This window comes from Myripristis murdjan, chromosome 10, assembly GCF_902150065.1.
Source record: "Myripristis murdjan chromosome 10, fMyrMur1.1, whole genome shotgun sequence".
In the NCBI taxonomy this organism is placed as follows: domain Eukaryota; kingdom Metazoa; phylum Chordata; class Actinopteri; order Holocentriformes; family Holocentridae; genus Myripristis; species Myripristis murdjan.
Genome location: NC_043989.1, coordinates 25,504,147 through 25,519,440, shown reverse-complemented (window position 1 = coordinate 25,519,440; position 15,294 = coordinate 25,504,147). Strand labels below are relative to the sequence as shown.

Sequence of the window (15,294 nt, the reverse complement as noted above, 5' to 3'; positions counted from 1 at the left end):
AACCTGAGAGGGAAATATTCATATGAAGTCCCCTGTGACAGTGTAACTCACTGACTCGCATTCCCAGGAATAATCAATTCATACACACCGCAAGCTTCTGTGATGACTTTTAATGAGCTTTTTTCCATGTTGTCACACACAAAAACACATCTGCACACACGCCGGCATCCCAAGATTCAAACAGCGCATAGACGAATGGCTCTTAAAGGGGCATGCAGATTGTGATGCAAAGCTGAGCGACGGACGACGCGGCGGAAGTTAATTTCGAGCGCGGCTTAATTGAATTTGTTCTTCACAAGAACTGCAAAGATCACTCCACACTGGAGGGGGGCTTTGCCTCCCCTCCGTCGCCTCCGTTAACCTCAACATTTGGCGAGAAAAACAGACAAACTAACCCAAAATCAGCATCTAGGGAGAGCTTCCCCCGCGGAGAAAGCTCGAGCGCACTTCAGAAAAGCAATCATCCATTTAGGAGTTATCCTCCAGCTGAAGAAGGTCTTGATCTGCGTCGACAGCAGGGAGGAGGAGGAGGAATCTGCACGTTGAGCAGCGAGCCTAGCGGTGTGTATCCACAGCAACCAAATCTGACAAATCCACTCTCTTAGAGTTTACTCTTGACAGTGGCCTCTGTGGGAGCAGGGAGAAGAAGAAGAAGAAAAAAGTGAAACTTTTACACAGAAAATCTGAGAGAAAATACCTCAGCCATGCAGTGGTTAATTGTATTTTGGCTTTTGCTACGTCTCTGGTTGCTGCAGAGGGATCTGTTAGCGAGGATTAGTCACTTTCTGTCCAACATGGCTACTGACACACTCCAACGTGCAAACACACACTCGCAAACGCCACACACACAACCGGTGCGGTTAGTGCCAGGTGTTGGAGACACATAAGGTTTATAGTGGAGACTTGGAGGCCTGCCTGCAGCAGCTCTGTCACACAGACAGACAGTTCCGGTCCATCTACCAGCCAAGCACCGCTACTGCTCGCTCACTGCTGCTACAAAATCTGCTGCACATCCATTAGAGGGGAAAGACACCAAGAGCTAGCAGGGATTTCTTAAAGGGACACACCTGCATTTCTGGAAAACAAGCTCTCCAGTCGACCTGCCCGACGTGGAGCTGCACCTCCAGCCTCACGTCAGTGCCGTGTCACAGTTTGATGCGTGAGGATGATGAGCTCACGCTGCGGGTTTGCCTCATCTCACAAGTAAGGAACGAGATCTTCTTGTAACTCCTTAGCTGGGCGGTTACTCAGTTCATGATACCAAGGGCAGCTGGCACTGCAGTGTCATGTCGACACCGGGAAGTTTAACATCTGACATATTAACGAGTGAAATCGATCATTTTCTTGATTGGCAAAGGGTTGATTGATCAAGAGCCTCAGTGTATTTCTTTGGGTGGTTAAATTGTGGCTCCACATTTCCCCTCATGTTAATTTGGGATTTATGAAAATCTCCACCATTTAGTTGATATTCCTATCCAAACCCAGGTTAATGTCATGCATACTGTTTGTCTGCGATCTGCCTGAACCCCAGTCATATTGAGCCAAAGGAGGCATGTTGACTAGTGAAATATTCATTTGTTCTGGTAGCTACCTGCTAATATAAACTGCTGCTTTCCTTTTAAGAATTCTTTAAAATCTCTGAATACACACACGGATGACCTGTCAGGCTAAAACTAATAAAATACCAAAGCTGTCATTGCAGCCAATGTTTTCGTGTGTTATGATTTGACATGAGTTATACCAACAGGACTTAAATGGAGGGAAACTGTCTTTGCCATTGAAATCAGGACGTGCTGCTGCTCTCAATTCTGTATAAATCAACTTCCAGCGAGTGGCCGACTGTCAGGTGAGAGCTTCTGCAGCAAGTCGTGCAAAGACGTCTTGCGTTTCGGCTCAACTTTTATGTGTCGTCGCTAAGGTCAGATTTCAGCTGAGTTTTGATGGCTGTCTGTGTGCTGGAGGAACACAGCAGGAAACTCACTTTCAAATGTTCACCGTTCTTTCTGCTTTTACGTTACACAGCACCACAAATCAACTGCCACTATAATGTGCACCACAGCAAACAGTACAATGTGTGGGCTACTCCATTCAAGTTCTGTGGTTATCTCAGCCCTCTACAGGTGGACGCAACTGGATCAAAATCCCTATGTACAAAATAAATAAATAAATAAATAGACGAATTAGCAATCCTAAAAAAAAACTATTGAGGCTGAAAATCCTGTATGGCTGCAGCTCCTCAGCAGTTTTCTCTTGCTGCAACAACAAAGACTGGCAAAGACAGCAACTTTTTACAAGGTGATATGAAAGAAAGACGTGTTAGAAACACCGGAAGAGTCACGTGGTCAAGGCTCGGTCGCTGACTCTCTGCTCCTGGTGACTTTGGTCCGGACCTCCGCTGCACCATGTGTCGTAGGGGAGAGGTGAGCATGATTTATAGCATTGGTAAAGCAAGACATTAGAGGTTAAGGCTCCAGTTGTAATACCAATGCTTAATTTGAATAATTGAGTGAATGACTGATCATGCTTAGGAGCCCAGACTGCCTGGCATTATAACACTATCAATCACAAATATAATCAAAACAAATGGGTGAAGTCATCATGTCAAATCTGTAGCCTGCATAAATTTGACGTATTTACTAAACCTTTACTTAACCAGACAGGTCAATTTGTAATGACAGCAGGCTTGCCTCTTAATGCATTTTGAACAGGAGGTGAGGAGAGAGACAGAGAGAGAGACACAGACTGAAAGGGGAACCTTGGAATTTTAAAATTTAATTTTTTTTTTTATTATTCAATTAAACCAGGCACTTGTCACCTTGGGAGGACAGAGGTTTCCACATTTTTTTTTTTCTACAGCGAATTTAAAAGCCTGTTGTCAACTAGCTTGAGGCTAGTCGTACCCATTATATTGAGTGTAGAATGCTAAGAATGCCAAAAACCCGTTTTACACTCGACTGAGGTGCAAACACAACTTATTCCAGATCGCAGCAAGTGCCAGGTGAAGAAAATGTCAAGGTTCCCCTCATGAACGGATGTTTCATATTTGACCAGTTTCACAAACATCACACAGGGATTAAAAAACTGCCCGACTACAACAGACTAAGGCTGAGGTGTTCCTGTTGCCACAGCAAACTACACTTGGCACCTGTCGCAAAAAACAGGATCACCGAGCAGCTGGCAAACTGCACCGAGCAAAACCTGGACCCCCCCCCCCCCTCGAATCTGGAAGACGACTGAGCTAAAAAAAACAGCTGTTCCACTTTTTCCTCAGTCCAGTGATCCAGCTCAGTAATCCTGCTTCATGTGACAGGCTCCCGATGACACACACCGTGCTGTTTACCTGAACTTCAATAAGGTGCTGCCATTGGTCAGCAGGCTAAAGGGGCGGGCACAGAGATGAAGGGAAAACAGAGGTGATTGGCTAAGAGATATCTAAGTCCCCGAAATGCCAAGCTGCCATCAGTGACCTCTGAGGCACACTAAGCGCCCCACCCCACCCTCACACCCTCACACACACACACACTCCTCACAGTGGCCTGTTGGTCTCTACTGGGTTAGTTGTAGCACTATTATATCTTTTTTAGTGGCAGGGTTGACCTTTTTATGCTTCTGCTGTTTGGACTGTAACATTGGAACAACAGAAATCCATTCTGTGTATTGAATCTTTTATTCCCTAATTGTGTCCTCAAGCTTGTTATCTGCTCCAGACTCAATACTATACTTAATTTATAAAACGGATAGGTAATGCCTGTTACAATAAATTTAACAGAAATGGAAACTGAGAGCACCGCGAGAAAGAAAGCTGTCTCATTTTCAGTGGCACAATAAATCTGGCGGACATCTTTCTTTTGTGCATCACGTCTTGATTATTCTGCCTTTTTCCCGCAGCTTGCCCCGAGCCTGACTTACACTGGAGCTAACCCACAATTTACCTGACATATGTAGTGTATGTGTTTTGTAATCCTCCCGCCGCTCCTTGCATTAATGCGGCGCCTTAACTCACCGGAGCAAATGACGGGCGCAAAGACACTCATTATCAATCAGGGAGATTTGCACTCAAATAGAGTGGACGCCCGGGAGAGGGGAGGACGCCACGCAGGAGGAAGAATCAAAATAAGAGACACCCGGCGAGACGGGACCGTTGCCAGCGACCGACGAGGCCGTGCCAACGAATTCGACAAATGAACAGCGAGTGTGTGTGTGCGCACATACGTGACTTTGTGCACAGAAATAGTATTCAGACATTTGTCTCAAACTGTTGTGCCTCAGCAGTGTATCGGTGTGCTGCCTTCAATACAAATGTTTATCACACCATTGTATGCGAGCGTGTGTGTGGGGGGGGTGAGAGTATGTACATGTAAATAAACTGAGCTCTGTGTATGTGTGTGTGTGTGTGTGTGTGTGTGTGTGTGTGTGTGTGTGTGTTTGTACTCACTGCCAGGGAAGTAAAGCGGGAGGTTCTTCAGATACAGCTCCTTATCCGTTGGCAAGAACACGCAGAAAATGACTCTGTCCAGCTGAGACGCACACACACACACACACACACACACACACACACACAGAAAACACCCTTTACTACAGTGACAATGAGCTGGAGGGGACAGTGTAGCAGTGTGTGCATTAAGGGCCACTGTAAGGCAGCGCTATCTGGAGAATACATCTGTCAGTCCATTACTCCCCTATTAGCTCCCTATTATGATCAATGCACAGCACAGCGCTCATTACACTCAAGGCTGGGGACCGAGCGCGGCAGAAGGCCACAGAGAGAATGTGTGTGTGTCTTACAAGCAGACGGAAAGAAAGAAAGGAGAGATCCCCTGTATGCATGTGTGTGTGTGTGTGTGTGTGTGTGCCTGAGAGAAAGAGAGAGAGTTTATGTGTATTATAGTGCAAACTTTTGTGTTTTAAGTGCTTGTCCCTGAGCCTTTCACTCTGTGTGTGTGTGTGTGTGTGTGTGTTTGTTTGGCACTAGACCGTCGGTCCCCTCATTACTGCGTGAGCCTGCACTGTTCCTTTTCCCATCATGCACGTGCACGCGCGCAGACAGCCATAAACATAATGGCGTTCTAGTAATATTAAGACACTGACAGAGTAAGTGCAGCTGCTTTATGACAGTAAACAACCTTTATGCTTTGTACTTGATTCTTTATGCCTTGGCTTCGCAGTCTATAATATTTACATTAAGCTCTGCATGCGGCATGTTGTGTGTAATAATGAGAGCTGCAGGAGGTCGCTCCCTTCTTATTCCTCATCCTCTGACATATCAAACGGCGTTACCGGCGTGCTCCCAAGGCTTCAGCGAACGCCTCCACCACAATGATTGATTTCCCATTTTTTGGGTGAAGCAGTGCAATTTATAGCCCGACTGTTTCCATCACTTTCTGCTTGGTGCGGGGGTTTTTAGTCTCATTGCGTTCAAGGACAGAGATTTCGGCAGCCTGCGAGCCGGCGGCCCTTATTCTCCCGTCCTGGCTTGTGCACGATTCCTGCTCGCCAGAATCTTAATGGAGGCTAATAGGGAAGATATGGAAATGTGCAGTAACTACCTCCCTCCTCTGAGGCGGCGGCTCAGAACCTCGAAGTTTGACTCTTCCTCTCACACCATTTGCCAGCCTCCCCGGATTTGCAATAAGCCGAATGCTTACTAGGAGAGATGCAAAATGGCCCCCGGAAAATGGCAGCAGCGGGGAGCTCATTTTGATGCCGGTGCATCGGAGACCCTGGAGATGCTAAAGCTAACAATAACATCAAGTGAATATAATGGGCTCTCTCAGACCTGCAGCTTGTTTTTTTTTTTTTTTTTTGTTAGGGAAATAGCGTCCCTGTAAACACTCTGCTCTAACAGAAAACTGCCTGCTGATTGGCAGCCGGTTTATTCCTGTGGTTCACTGAGTGGAGCCTTCATCAAGGAGATGCTGGGAGACTGTTTACTCTTCACGTCCCTTTAAAACCTGGAGAACTCTGCGCCTAAACAAACCTATAGACACCCACATGTATGTAAGATTCTTGTGTTGCTGCTTTTACTTTGCCACATATAATTTGGAAACAACTCTCATAATTAGCGTCTGATAAACCTCCAGTGGTCGTGGGAAGTGTTGCTGCGCTCTCGGGCCCTGAGGCCTCGTGTCTCTGCAGCCACAGGAGCCACAGCTTCCCCTTTCTCTGGTGTCTCTGCAGCGCAAAACCAGAATCAGCTTCAACTGAATCTTTGGCTTTGAGAGTTTGATTCAATTTGATTTTGTCACTTGTTAACTGATGAGTTTTTTTAATGTAAATGAATCAGTTTGATGCAGGTTTGTAAAACCATTTGAGTATTTGATTCAATACTTTTAGCCAAAATTACATTTCATTTGAATTCATGTGTGCAGCAATCTTAATTTATTCTGAAATTTGAAACAAACAAACAGAAATAACTTAAAAATGATATATTCCTAACTAACTAAATTATATATTGACCAAAACAGTCCAACATCCAGGTCATATTGATTCCAGCTGAGGTATTTTTTTTATTTTAGCAGACTGATAAATCAGCAGAATTTATAATTGATGCATTGCATAATGCAACAAATGAATTATTACACCCCTAACTGTCTGATTCGCTCCATGTTGGGAGTTCTGTTTTTTGTTTGTTTTTTGAAAAAGTGCATTACAAATAAATATTACTATTTGTGATTCGATTTGCAAGGTTGGTATATTCCCTGGTTTGTGAAACCGGCTCCGCTTCACAATGTATTCGCAATTTTTATTTTTTATTTTCGATCAGAGCGGGCCGACCCGCAGAAAACCTTCACGAACCAGGACGGACCCAGCAAACCACTGGAAGGATGAAATGAAATGAAATGAAATGAAATAAAAATAATAAAATAAAGCGCTGGGGTTCAGTGTGGAAGTGAGGACATTCTGAATTCGTACGCCGGACTAACTTGAACACACTGTGCGTCACATTTGCTTTCAATTCAATCATTTTCTTCAAGAACACACAACAGAATTATTTCAAGATATGAACAGAATGTAATTTTTTTTTTTTTTTTTTTTTGTCTTTTTGTTTGGTTTGCACGTCTTTCTTACGCTGCTCGTCACAGGTTTTGCTGAGTGAGCGCTGGGCGGCGAGTTCAGCGCGGCTGACGGCACAGGTTGACTGGTGTTGCCACAGAGACTCTGGAGACGCCGGCGCTAACAATAACTTTGTCAACAGCCTCTGAGGGAGAGGTGACACGGCCAGGCGGTTAGGGAGCAGAGGGGAGAGAGAGAGAGCGACAGAAAGAAGAAACAAAGGAAGAGAGGAAGAGAAAGACTGAAGCGTGAGAGGGAGGAGATGTTCGAAGTGAAGGAGGGAAGGCGGGGAGCGTGCAAACGACTGATTGGAAAGTTTCCTCTGTGCTCCGATCTCAGCTCCCATCACCCCCCTCTTCCCTCTGTCCCCTCTCTCCCCTCCAGTCATCTATTCCATCATTTTGTCTTTTCTCGGCTCGCCGTTCCTCCGGGGAGAGAGCGGGTGTGTGTCTGTGCTTGTGTGTGTTTGTGTTACTCGGCTTTAGTCCCGCAAGGAGCCAATTAAAACGCAGACTTGGCCATGAGCGTGTGAGCCAGAACTCGGGAGTGTGTGTTTTAAATGTGCGTGCGCATGTGTGTGTGTGTGTGTGTGTGTGTGTGCGTGCGCCATCTCAGCACACCCCTTCTCCTCGCTCTCCCCAGAAAACAAAAACAACAGCTGTGAAAGGAAGAATACCTAGAGGAAATGGTGGGGAAAAATTGCCAATCATGCAGACGCAGACAAGTACACACACACACACACACACATAAACACACACGTGCACGCACATACGCACCTTGTCATGATGTTCATCCAGATATTCCCTCACTGTTGCTAGCACCTCGTGCACGGCCTGCTCAGGTGGGTACCCTGCACGCACGCACACACACACACACACGTGTCAGAACATATACACACACACTTGGCTGGAACAGGTGCGGTGACAGATCTGTGTGTTTGGGTTAGGTCGGCGTCGGCACTGTGTTTTCTTCCTCCCAGACAGGTATCTGTTCCTCTTTTTCCACTGTGCTAACACTCGCTGTTGTGTTTCCTCGCCGCGCGGCCCGCTTCCCGCGCCCCGCTCCCTCTCATCTCGACACGCCCGCTCCGACGTGCGACAGAAGCAACACGCTTGTTTGTTACGGCGGCAAACAGATGGAGGGAAGACTCCAGCGCTTCCTCTGCGCTCGCACGGCGGCTCAGGGCCTTCCTCAATGCCAGGGAAACTATCCCCACCGCTGGGGGGGAAAAAATGCAAAGGCAGTAGAAAATGCATCATCTGGCTCAATTTCTCAAGCTAAACAAATACATACTGGGTGATTATAGAGGTAATTATTCCATATATCATGAGGCGGATTTCAAAATGAGGGAATAAGGTAATAGATCTAGGAGCAAACCGTCGCAGCCCCGCTGAACTGCTTACATTTGTCATTTCCTTGTGTTTGCTCATTACTATTTTATTACTTAAAGGAGTATTTCATCCAAAATACAGCAAAGGAACACAAGCACACTGCATCTATCTGCCTCCAGCGGGGGCGACTTAGAGGCAGACAGATACAAGAAGAGTTCCCAATCATAGTCCAGTCATTTTATGAAACAACCTGGGACAAATTGCAAGAGAAGCAAATTCAGTTTGTCCTGAGTGAGGGAAAAAAAGTCCCAAGGAATCCCATTGGTGGAAAGTTTTGAAAATCACCTATTTATGACCATATATTACCAAAAAAACACTGTTTTTAACACACAGGTGATTGGGGTTCAAAATTTTACTTTCAGATATCACTATAAAAATTCACAAGTTGATTACACACACAAAGACAAGAAAAAAAGTCAATTATAAGTTCTTTGAATTATTCTGTTTACACATGCATATCACACATTATCTGATTTGATATGCGCTAATTGGAATATAAGGAATAAATGCCAGAAGAGATATTTAAACAGTGAACTAATATAATATAACCTTGAATTAAAAGGTTACTATATAACAGTGAATTAAAAGGTTACTATATATATAGTAACCTTTTAATTCACTGTTTAAATATCTGTTCTGGCATTTATTCCAATTAGCGCATATCAAATCAGATAATGTGTGATATGCATGTGTAAACAGAATAACTCAAAGAACTTGTAATTGACTTTTTTTCTTGTCTTTGTGTGTGTAATCAACTTGTGAATTTTTATAGTGATATCGGAAAGTAAAATTTTGAACCCCAATCACCTGTGTGTTAAAAACAGTGTTTTTTGGTAATATGTGGTCATATATAGGTGATTTTCAAAACTTTCCACCAATAGGATTCCTTGGGACTTTTTTTCCCTCACTCAGGACAAACTGAGAATACAAAATCAGTTGAGTTTGTTTCTCTTGCAATTTGTCCTAGGTTGACCCCAATTTTGGCCTAAAATTACTGGACTATCAGTGTTCATTTTGGCATGGATTTTCATTTTAGTTTAAAATTTTATTATTGGCATATTTTAGTTGTTTATTATCCACACAGTTCTAGTTAAAATTTAGTTAACAATAACTAAAAGACATGTTTGCTCTAAACCTATATATGGATATCTGTTTCCATTCATGTTGCTTATGTACATTTAGGTGAGGCTGCACCCGTACTGTCTGTTTCTAAAGCCCTGACAAAGACCTTCAGCAGTCAAAACATGTTGGCTTCTCACATGATTTATCCACTGCAATAAAGGCTTTTTAATATTTCCCTCCTCGTTGTCACATTGTCTGATATCTCGAGTGCCTGGATCCCCCTCTTGTTCGAAGCACCTTCTTGTTTCTTGTCACATCCTTGTCATGGTAAAATTGGTCACTAACAAAAATATTTTGTCGGGATGTGACAAAACTGACACTGTTCCCATTGAAACTCCTCTCCCCTGAGGGCTGTGGATTAGGTGGGGTATCCATGTCCTTGTTTTTGGAAACAGCTGTGGCTGTTTACTTTAATACATGTACATTTTTGCTGGTTTCAGCACCTTCACACCCATGCAGCCCCATGGTGACAGAGCGAATGTGGGGGGCAGCCTGGAAACCTCAAATCGCACAGAAATTGGATGGATAGACTGCACTAAATGGGACAATATCCTTTTTTTTTTGTATTTTGGGTGAACTGCTCCTTATCAGTATATTAGTACAGTATTAGTGAAGTACATTACAACCGACACTCCCGAAGGAAAAACCAAGAAAGAGACAGATTAAGACGTCTTCCCTCTGTCTAACAAGAGAACCGAAATGATGAAAACTACTGCTCCCGCCCGGAGCCACGCCGGGGTGGGGGGGTGGGGGGGGCTGTTAAAGCACTGTGCTTAACTCTCTCCACTGCCAGCGCAAAGGGGGATTACACCCCGTCTGACACCATCTCTGGCCTAATCTATCTTAATCTTGCGGTCCTAATCCGAGGCCTTAATCTGAGAACCACCTCTGGGCTGGAAGAGATAATGTGGCCAAGTGGCACAGAGTGGCTCCACACGCTGGCTGAGAGCGTGTGGAGCCACTGATAACTGGGAAACAAATAAGGCTGTGACGGGGAAACGTGTCCGGCATATGTCATGTGTGTGTGTGTGACATATGCTGTCAGATGAACATGGATCTCTAATAAACAATAAACAAAAGTGCTCTTTCAAAATCAGTTGGTTATTATTTTCAGACATTATTTAAGCATACAACCATGAAAATGATGGGAAATGGGAAATACAAGATTTTCCTGCACATGTGCACACACACTTGCAGACACACACACACACATCCCATTCACCAGAAGAAAACGGCAACAATTTGTTCTTATTTGTTCTCCATATTAGAAAGACAAACGCACACACACACAGAGAAATACAAACACAAACACTGACCGTAGATTCCAGTGGAGATGCAAGGGAAAGCCTGCAGAGTTAAGATGACAAACAAATGGTTACAATCTGTTGCTGATCACATAACAGCCTGCTTCCTCCTGACTCATCTTCTATTTCTCTCTCTCTCTTTCTCTTCCATACACACACACACACACACACACACACACACACACACACACACACACACCAATGTACAAGAAATCCTCCTCTTCCTCCTTCAGCAGCCTCTCACTCTGCAAATCTAAATCTTCCCTCTCCTCCGCTCACCTCTGCTCTCCGTTATTTCTCTCGCTGACTTCACAGGCTGTTTAAAGGCCAAAGTGTCAGCCATCATTCACACACGTGTCTCGTTTAGGTCCTGTGCCCGGAAAAAAAAAAAAAAAAAAAGGGCCGTCCCTTTTTCGCTTACGTTTTTCCTCTTAGACACTTTCCATCAGCGGCGCTGGGTGCTAATTAAAAAGCAGGGTGACCCGTGACCTCCGCTTGATGATCTTTACAAAGCAAACAATCATCGATACGCACAAATCTGTTCATATTTTTACAAAATGCATTAACTTTAACAATATTTGCTATAATGTACTTAATGAATTTAAGTCATCGAGATTCATGTCAGGTTAAAAAAGTGGATAACATAAAAAATTTGGGCAAAATGAGCTCTGGTGGTTTATCCTGCTCTGCATCCCTGATAATAATATTACACTGCTAGTATTTTCAATATGAAACTGCTAAAATCACAGTACCAATCAAAACAACACATTGCTATTTTTGTTATCATGGACCGTGACAGATCAGATTGAAGTAATACTCAAACGATTTGTCCACTTTGTTTATCAGAATTAATCGGTTGTTTATTCCAACTAAAGAACGGCGTGAACGAGCAGCATCAGCGGACAGCAGCGCACTTTGGTCCTCCTGATCATTTCTTGGAACGGAAACTGATGAATGTTGCTTTCTAAAGGTAAGAGGATACAACTGACGGTTCTGCGAGTGCAACGGAGAAGTGAGATAAGGAGTGTGGAGGTGAATTCCTGCTCTGACGGGTGGTAAGTAGTATTATGGATTTATAGCAGCACCCAGAACGCATGGCATTCATCTTCGCTACCGAAAGCCTGGCTGCTTTTGTGCCTTTAACTTTGTTTGCATGTACCTTTGATGTTTTTCTTTGCTTTAACACCGTGTTCAGCGGTGGAGCCTCCTGCCTCGTGTGCTTCATAAAACCTGCTTACAACTCCTTCCTCCTCCCCTCTCCTCCCTCCCTCTTTCTCACTCGCTCCTCTTATTTTTTCGGAATATTACCGTGGTGATGAATTTCCTCCTCACCTCCCTCTGCTACAAGGCAAATATCTTTCTTTTCTGTGGCAGTCTCTCGGTTTTCTGCGCTCGCTCTTCGCTCCCTCCCCGACTCGCCACGCCGCTCGACATCCTTCCCTTTGCTTCTTTCTTTCTTTCCTTCCTTCCTCCCTGCTCGTTTCCCCTCTCTTCTTCCTTTCTGTTTCCTGCGATAACTACTCCCAAGTCCCCTCTCCTTCTCCCGCTCCCCTCCTTCCCTCTGTCATCCCTCGATCCCGTCCCGCCGGTCTCACCAGGGAGCGCACGGCATTCTGGGAAGCGGTGGCCGTCTCCAGGCTGTTCCTGTAGCACGACCTCAGGGCCCTCCTCTCCTGCTCCCCGACGCCTCCTGTTGCTATCGGCCCCACCGTGTGGATCACATCTGGAGAGAGAGAGAGAGAGAGGGAGAGAGAAGTGACTCAGTGAAACAACCGTCTGAAAACTGAGAAAATCATCGACAACGTCTAGACACAGCAGACGAAACCTGACAACGAAGAAAGGCCAGACAGAATCTGACAACACATATGAGCATCATAGCAGTCCTCAAAACATTCGCCTATTTATGAGATGAAACCTGATCAACTCAAGATATCTGGGTGTTCATAGAAGCAAATAGTATCAGGACACAGCAAAGAAAAACAGACAGAAAAGAAAATACAAAATTCCTTGATGATCTGATCCCTCTATGTACAACATGATCGGTCAACATTTCCTCTTTTTTTTTTCCCTTCTTCCCTCTACAAGTTGCGTGCTCCTCTCCAGCAGCCTCCAGAATTGTTCTCCAGTAAACCGGCCTATTATTTATTGATTCGTTTGTCCTTGTGTGTGAGATATTGTGCGTGTGTGCACCGCCGCTGCAAGGGATTTCATGACAGTCACAACATGCTTGCATGCGACTTCTGTTTGACTGACAGGTACACAGCAGGTATGTAAAGGCTGTATGTTCTGCAGTAAATGAGTTTATTATTTATTGGTCAGTTTGTTCTTGTATGTGTGTGTGTGTGTATGCAGGAGTGTGTGCATGCATGTGTGAACCGCAGCCACAGTAAATAAGTAATTTCTCTGATGGTGCTATTGTCCCAAAGCGTTTGCCGACAACGTTAATTTTACCGGCAGGCCACATTTCTTTATGTGATTTAAACAGTATTTGTACCACAAAAGTGTTCGGAAACATACTAATAATATACTTCATTAAATGGATTTTTTTTTTTTTTACAAAAAGCAAAAGAAGGACACGAGAAAGTACGACAGATATGGATTAGAGATTAATTCTTGTAAAAAAAACTGATATTACGATATAAAAAAAAAAAAAAAAAAAAAATACAGGAAACCTGACCAGATACATGCAGTGTGTTATTCATGTAGCCTATAGATCTGTAATTAACAATCCTAATTTTCATCATTTGGGTACTGTAGGAGTCTGTCCTTGTCTACCAAAACAAAAACCCTCTCCTCTTTCTACCACACTTGATTCAGCCGTCCTCCTCCGCTCCGGTTTCATGTATACAACTGTGACAGTGTCATGTACAAGAGGAGAGAGAACAGGTGGAGAGGTATTTCAGAAAAACAACATATGTTTCTTAATAAACTTGTTTAATCTGCACGGAGTAAACAGGCCTGCGGCACGGCTGAGGAAGATAAAACTCTCCCACTCGACCAACAAACAGATTTATCTATACAGCATCACAATTACTCTTGATCAATTCATCAAACAGCCAAAACATGGTGAACTGATCGCCGTGCACGCAGAGCCTGCTGTCACCCATAGCAACCTGTGTATCCCAAAACCCTTAAATCAGACTAAATTCTGTTTCATCACACAGACTTATCTTGCAGATAAGTCATGAAAAATGAGGACCGGGTGAGTTTTCCTCTTGAATCAAGCAGCAAAACAAGCTGCAGCATCAAGTGTTTGAGTTCATTTGCTTGACTCGACCCCGCGCGTCCTGCAATGTGACTAATGTGACACACTGCGATGCCGATGCTGAGGCGATACATCCTGCCGCCCTCGTGTGCATTAGAGCTCGGCGTGGTGAGACGAGTCAGCAGCTGCAAAACATTTTATTGTGCAGAGCTAACTGGCTCTTCCTGGAATGTTATTGCTCGGTAGTGAATGTGTCGTTCCTTTGGTCAGCTGCACCCGCTGAACTGGAATGAGTTCAAGGTACCCCTGCACCTCACATCTCTACCGGCTTTTAAACACAGTTAAAGAGGCCGTGCGCTTACATCAACAGTCTCCTAGCAACTAAGGCTGGCACAGTCATGGACGTCCAGGGGTGTGTGGTGGCTGTGCACAAATAGTTGCTAAATATATAACAACAGGTTGGCATCACACCTGGCCTCAGACTGACACAGACCAGTTGTGGCTCATTATCTCGCAGGAAGGACCAAAAATCCGCTGGACGCCGGCCCTTTTGGACTGGCAAGAGTCAGCTCACTTAGCCTCAACACACAGGTGGCCTCTGCTTTTGTTAGCTAGCTAACTAGCCAGCAGGGAAATTTTGCAAAGCAGACGACGTTAAACATGTAACTGCTAGTCACCACCAACTGGATCGTATCGCATATTATTTACTGAACTTTACATGTAATGTTAACATACCAGATATGGACATTTTGGACATTATTATTCATTTTTATGTTAAAGGAGCATAGGATTGTGCATGTTGTTAATGTTTAATGTTATAGACACTCAGTAGCCACTCTATTAGGTCCACCTGTACAGTCTAATCCAATCCAATCCAACTGTTGTGCCATAAAGTTTCCTTTTCTGCTGCCTATAATGCTCAGGTTTTCTTTTTGTCACAGTAATAGAGGTGTTCATTCAGTTCTATGTTTGGCATTGAGCTCATAGTTAGTGCTGCTGTTGGACCGGACTGCATTTTATTGAGAGGTGTTTCCACTATTCTGTCCCCTCTCATTGTATTTAAATAGGGAGGACAAAAAATTAGAAACACCTCTCAATATAATGTAGTCCAGTACAAGAGCTCTACAAACTACAACCTCAATAATAAACATAGAATTAAATTTACACATTCTCCACAATGTCAACACAAACTGATCATTATAAACTTTATTAAAAGGTA

The 15,294-nt window shown here is 44.2% G+C and overlaps 1 protein-coding gene across 2 annotated transcripts in view; it reads right to left on the bottom strand.

The window, feature by feature from the left end:
* Positions 1–95: 95 nt before the first annotated feature.
* The window catches only part of macrod1 (mono-ADP ribosylhydrolase 1), a 103,338-nt gene continuing 88,139 nt past the window's right edge, over positions 96–15,294 (bottom strand). The window contains exons 6-11 of one of the 2 annotated variants that reach the window (XM_030061592.1): positions 12,466–12,593; positions 10,883–10,913; positions 7,830–7,903; positions 4,436–4,517; positions 3,341–3,376; positions 96–627 (exon numbers count right to left, since the gene is read on the bottom strand). In XM_030061592.1, the coding sequence (XP_029917452.1) occupies positions 3,369–3,376; positions 4,436–4,517; positions 7,830–7,903; positions 10,883–10,913; positions 12,466–12,593 (323 nt within the window). In that variant the 3' untranslated portion in view covers positions 96–627; positions 3,341–3,368. The remainder of the gene's footprint in view (positions 628–3,340; positions 3,377–4,435; positions 4,518–7,829; positions 7,904–10,882; positions 10,914–12,465; positions 12,594–15,294) is intronic. The other variant, XM_030061591.1, reaches the window with a different exon arrangement.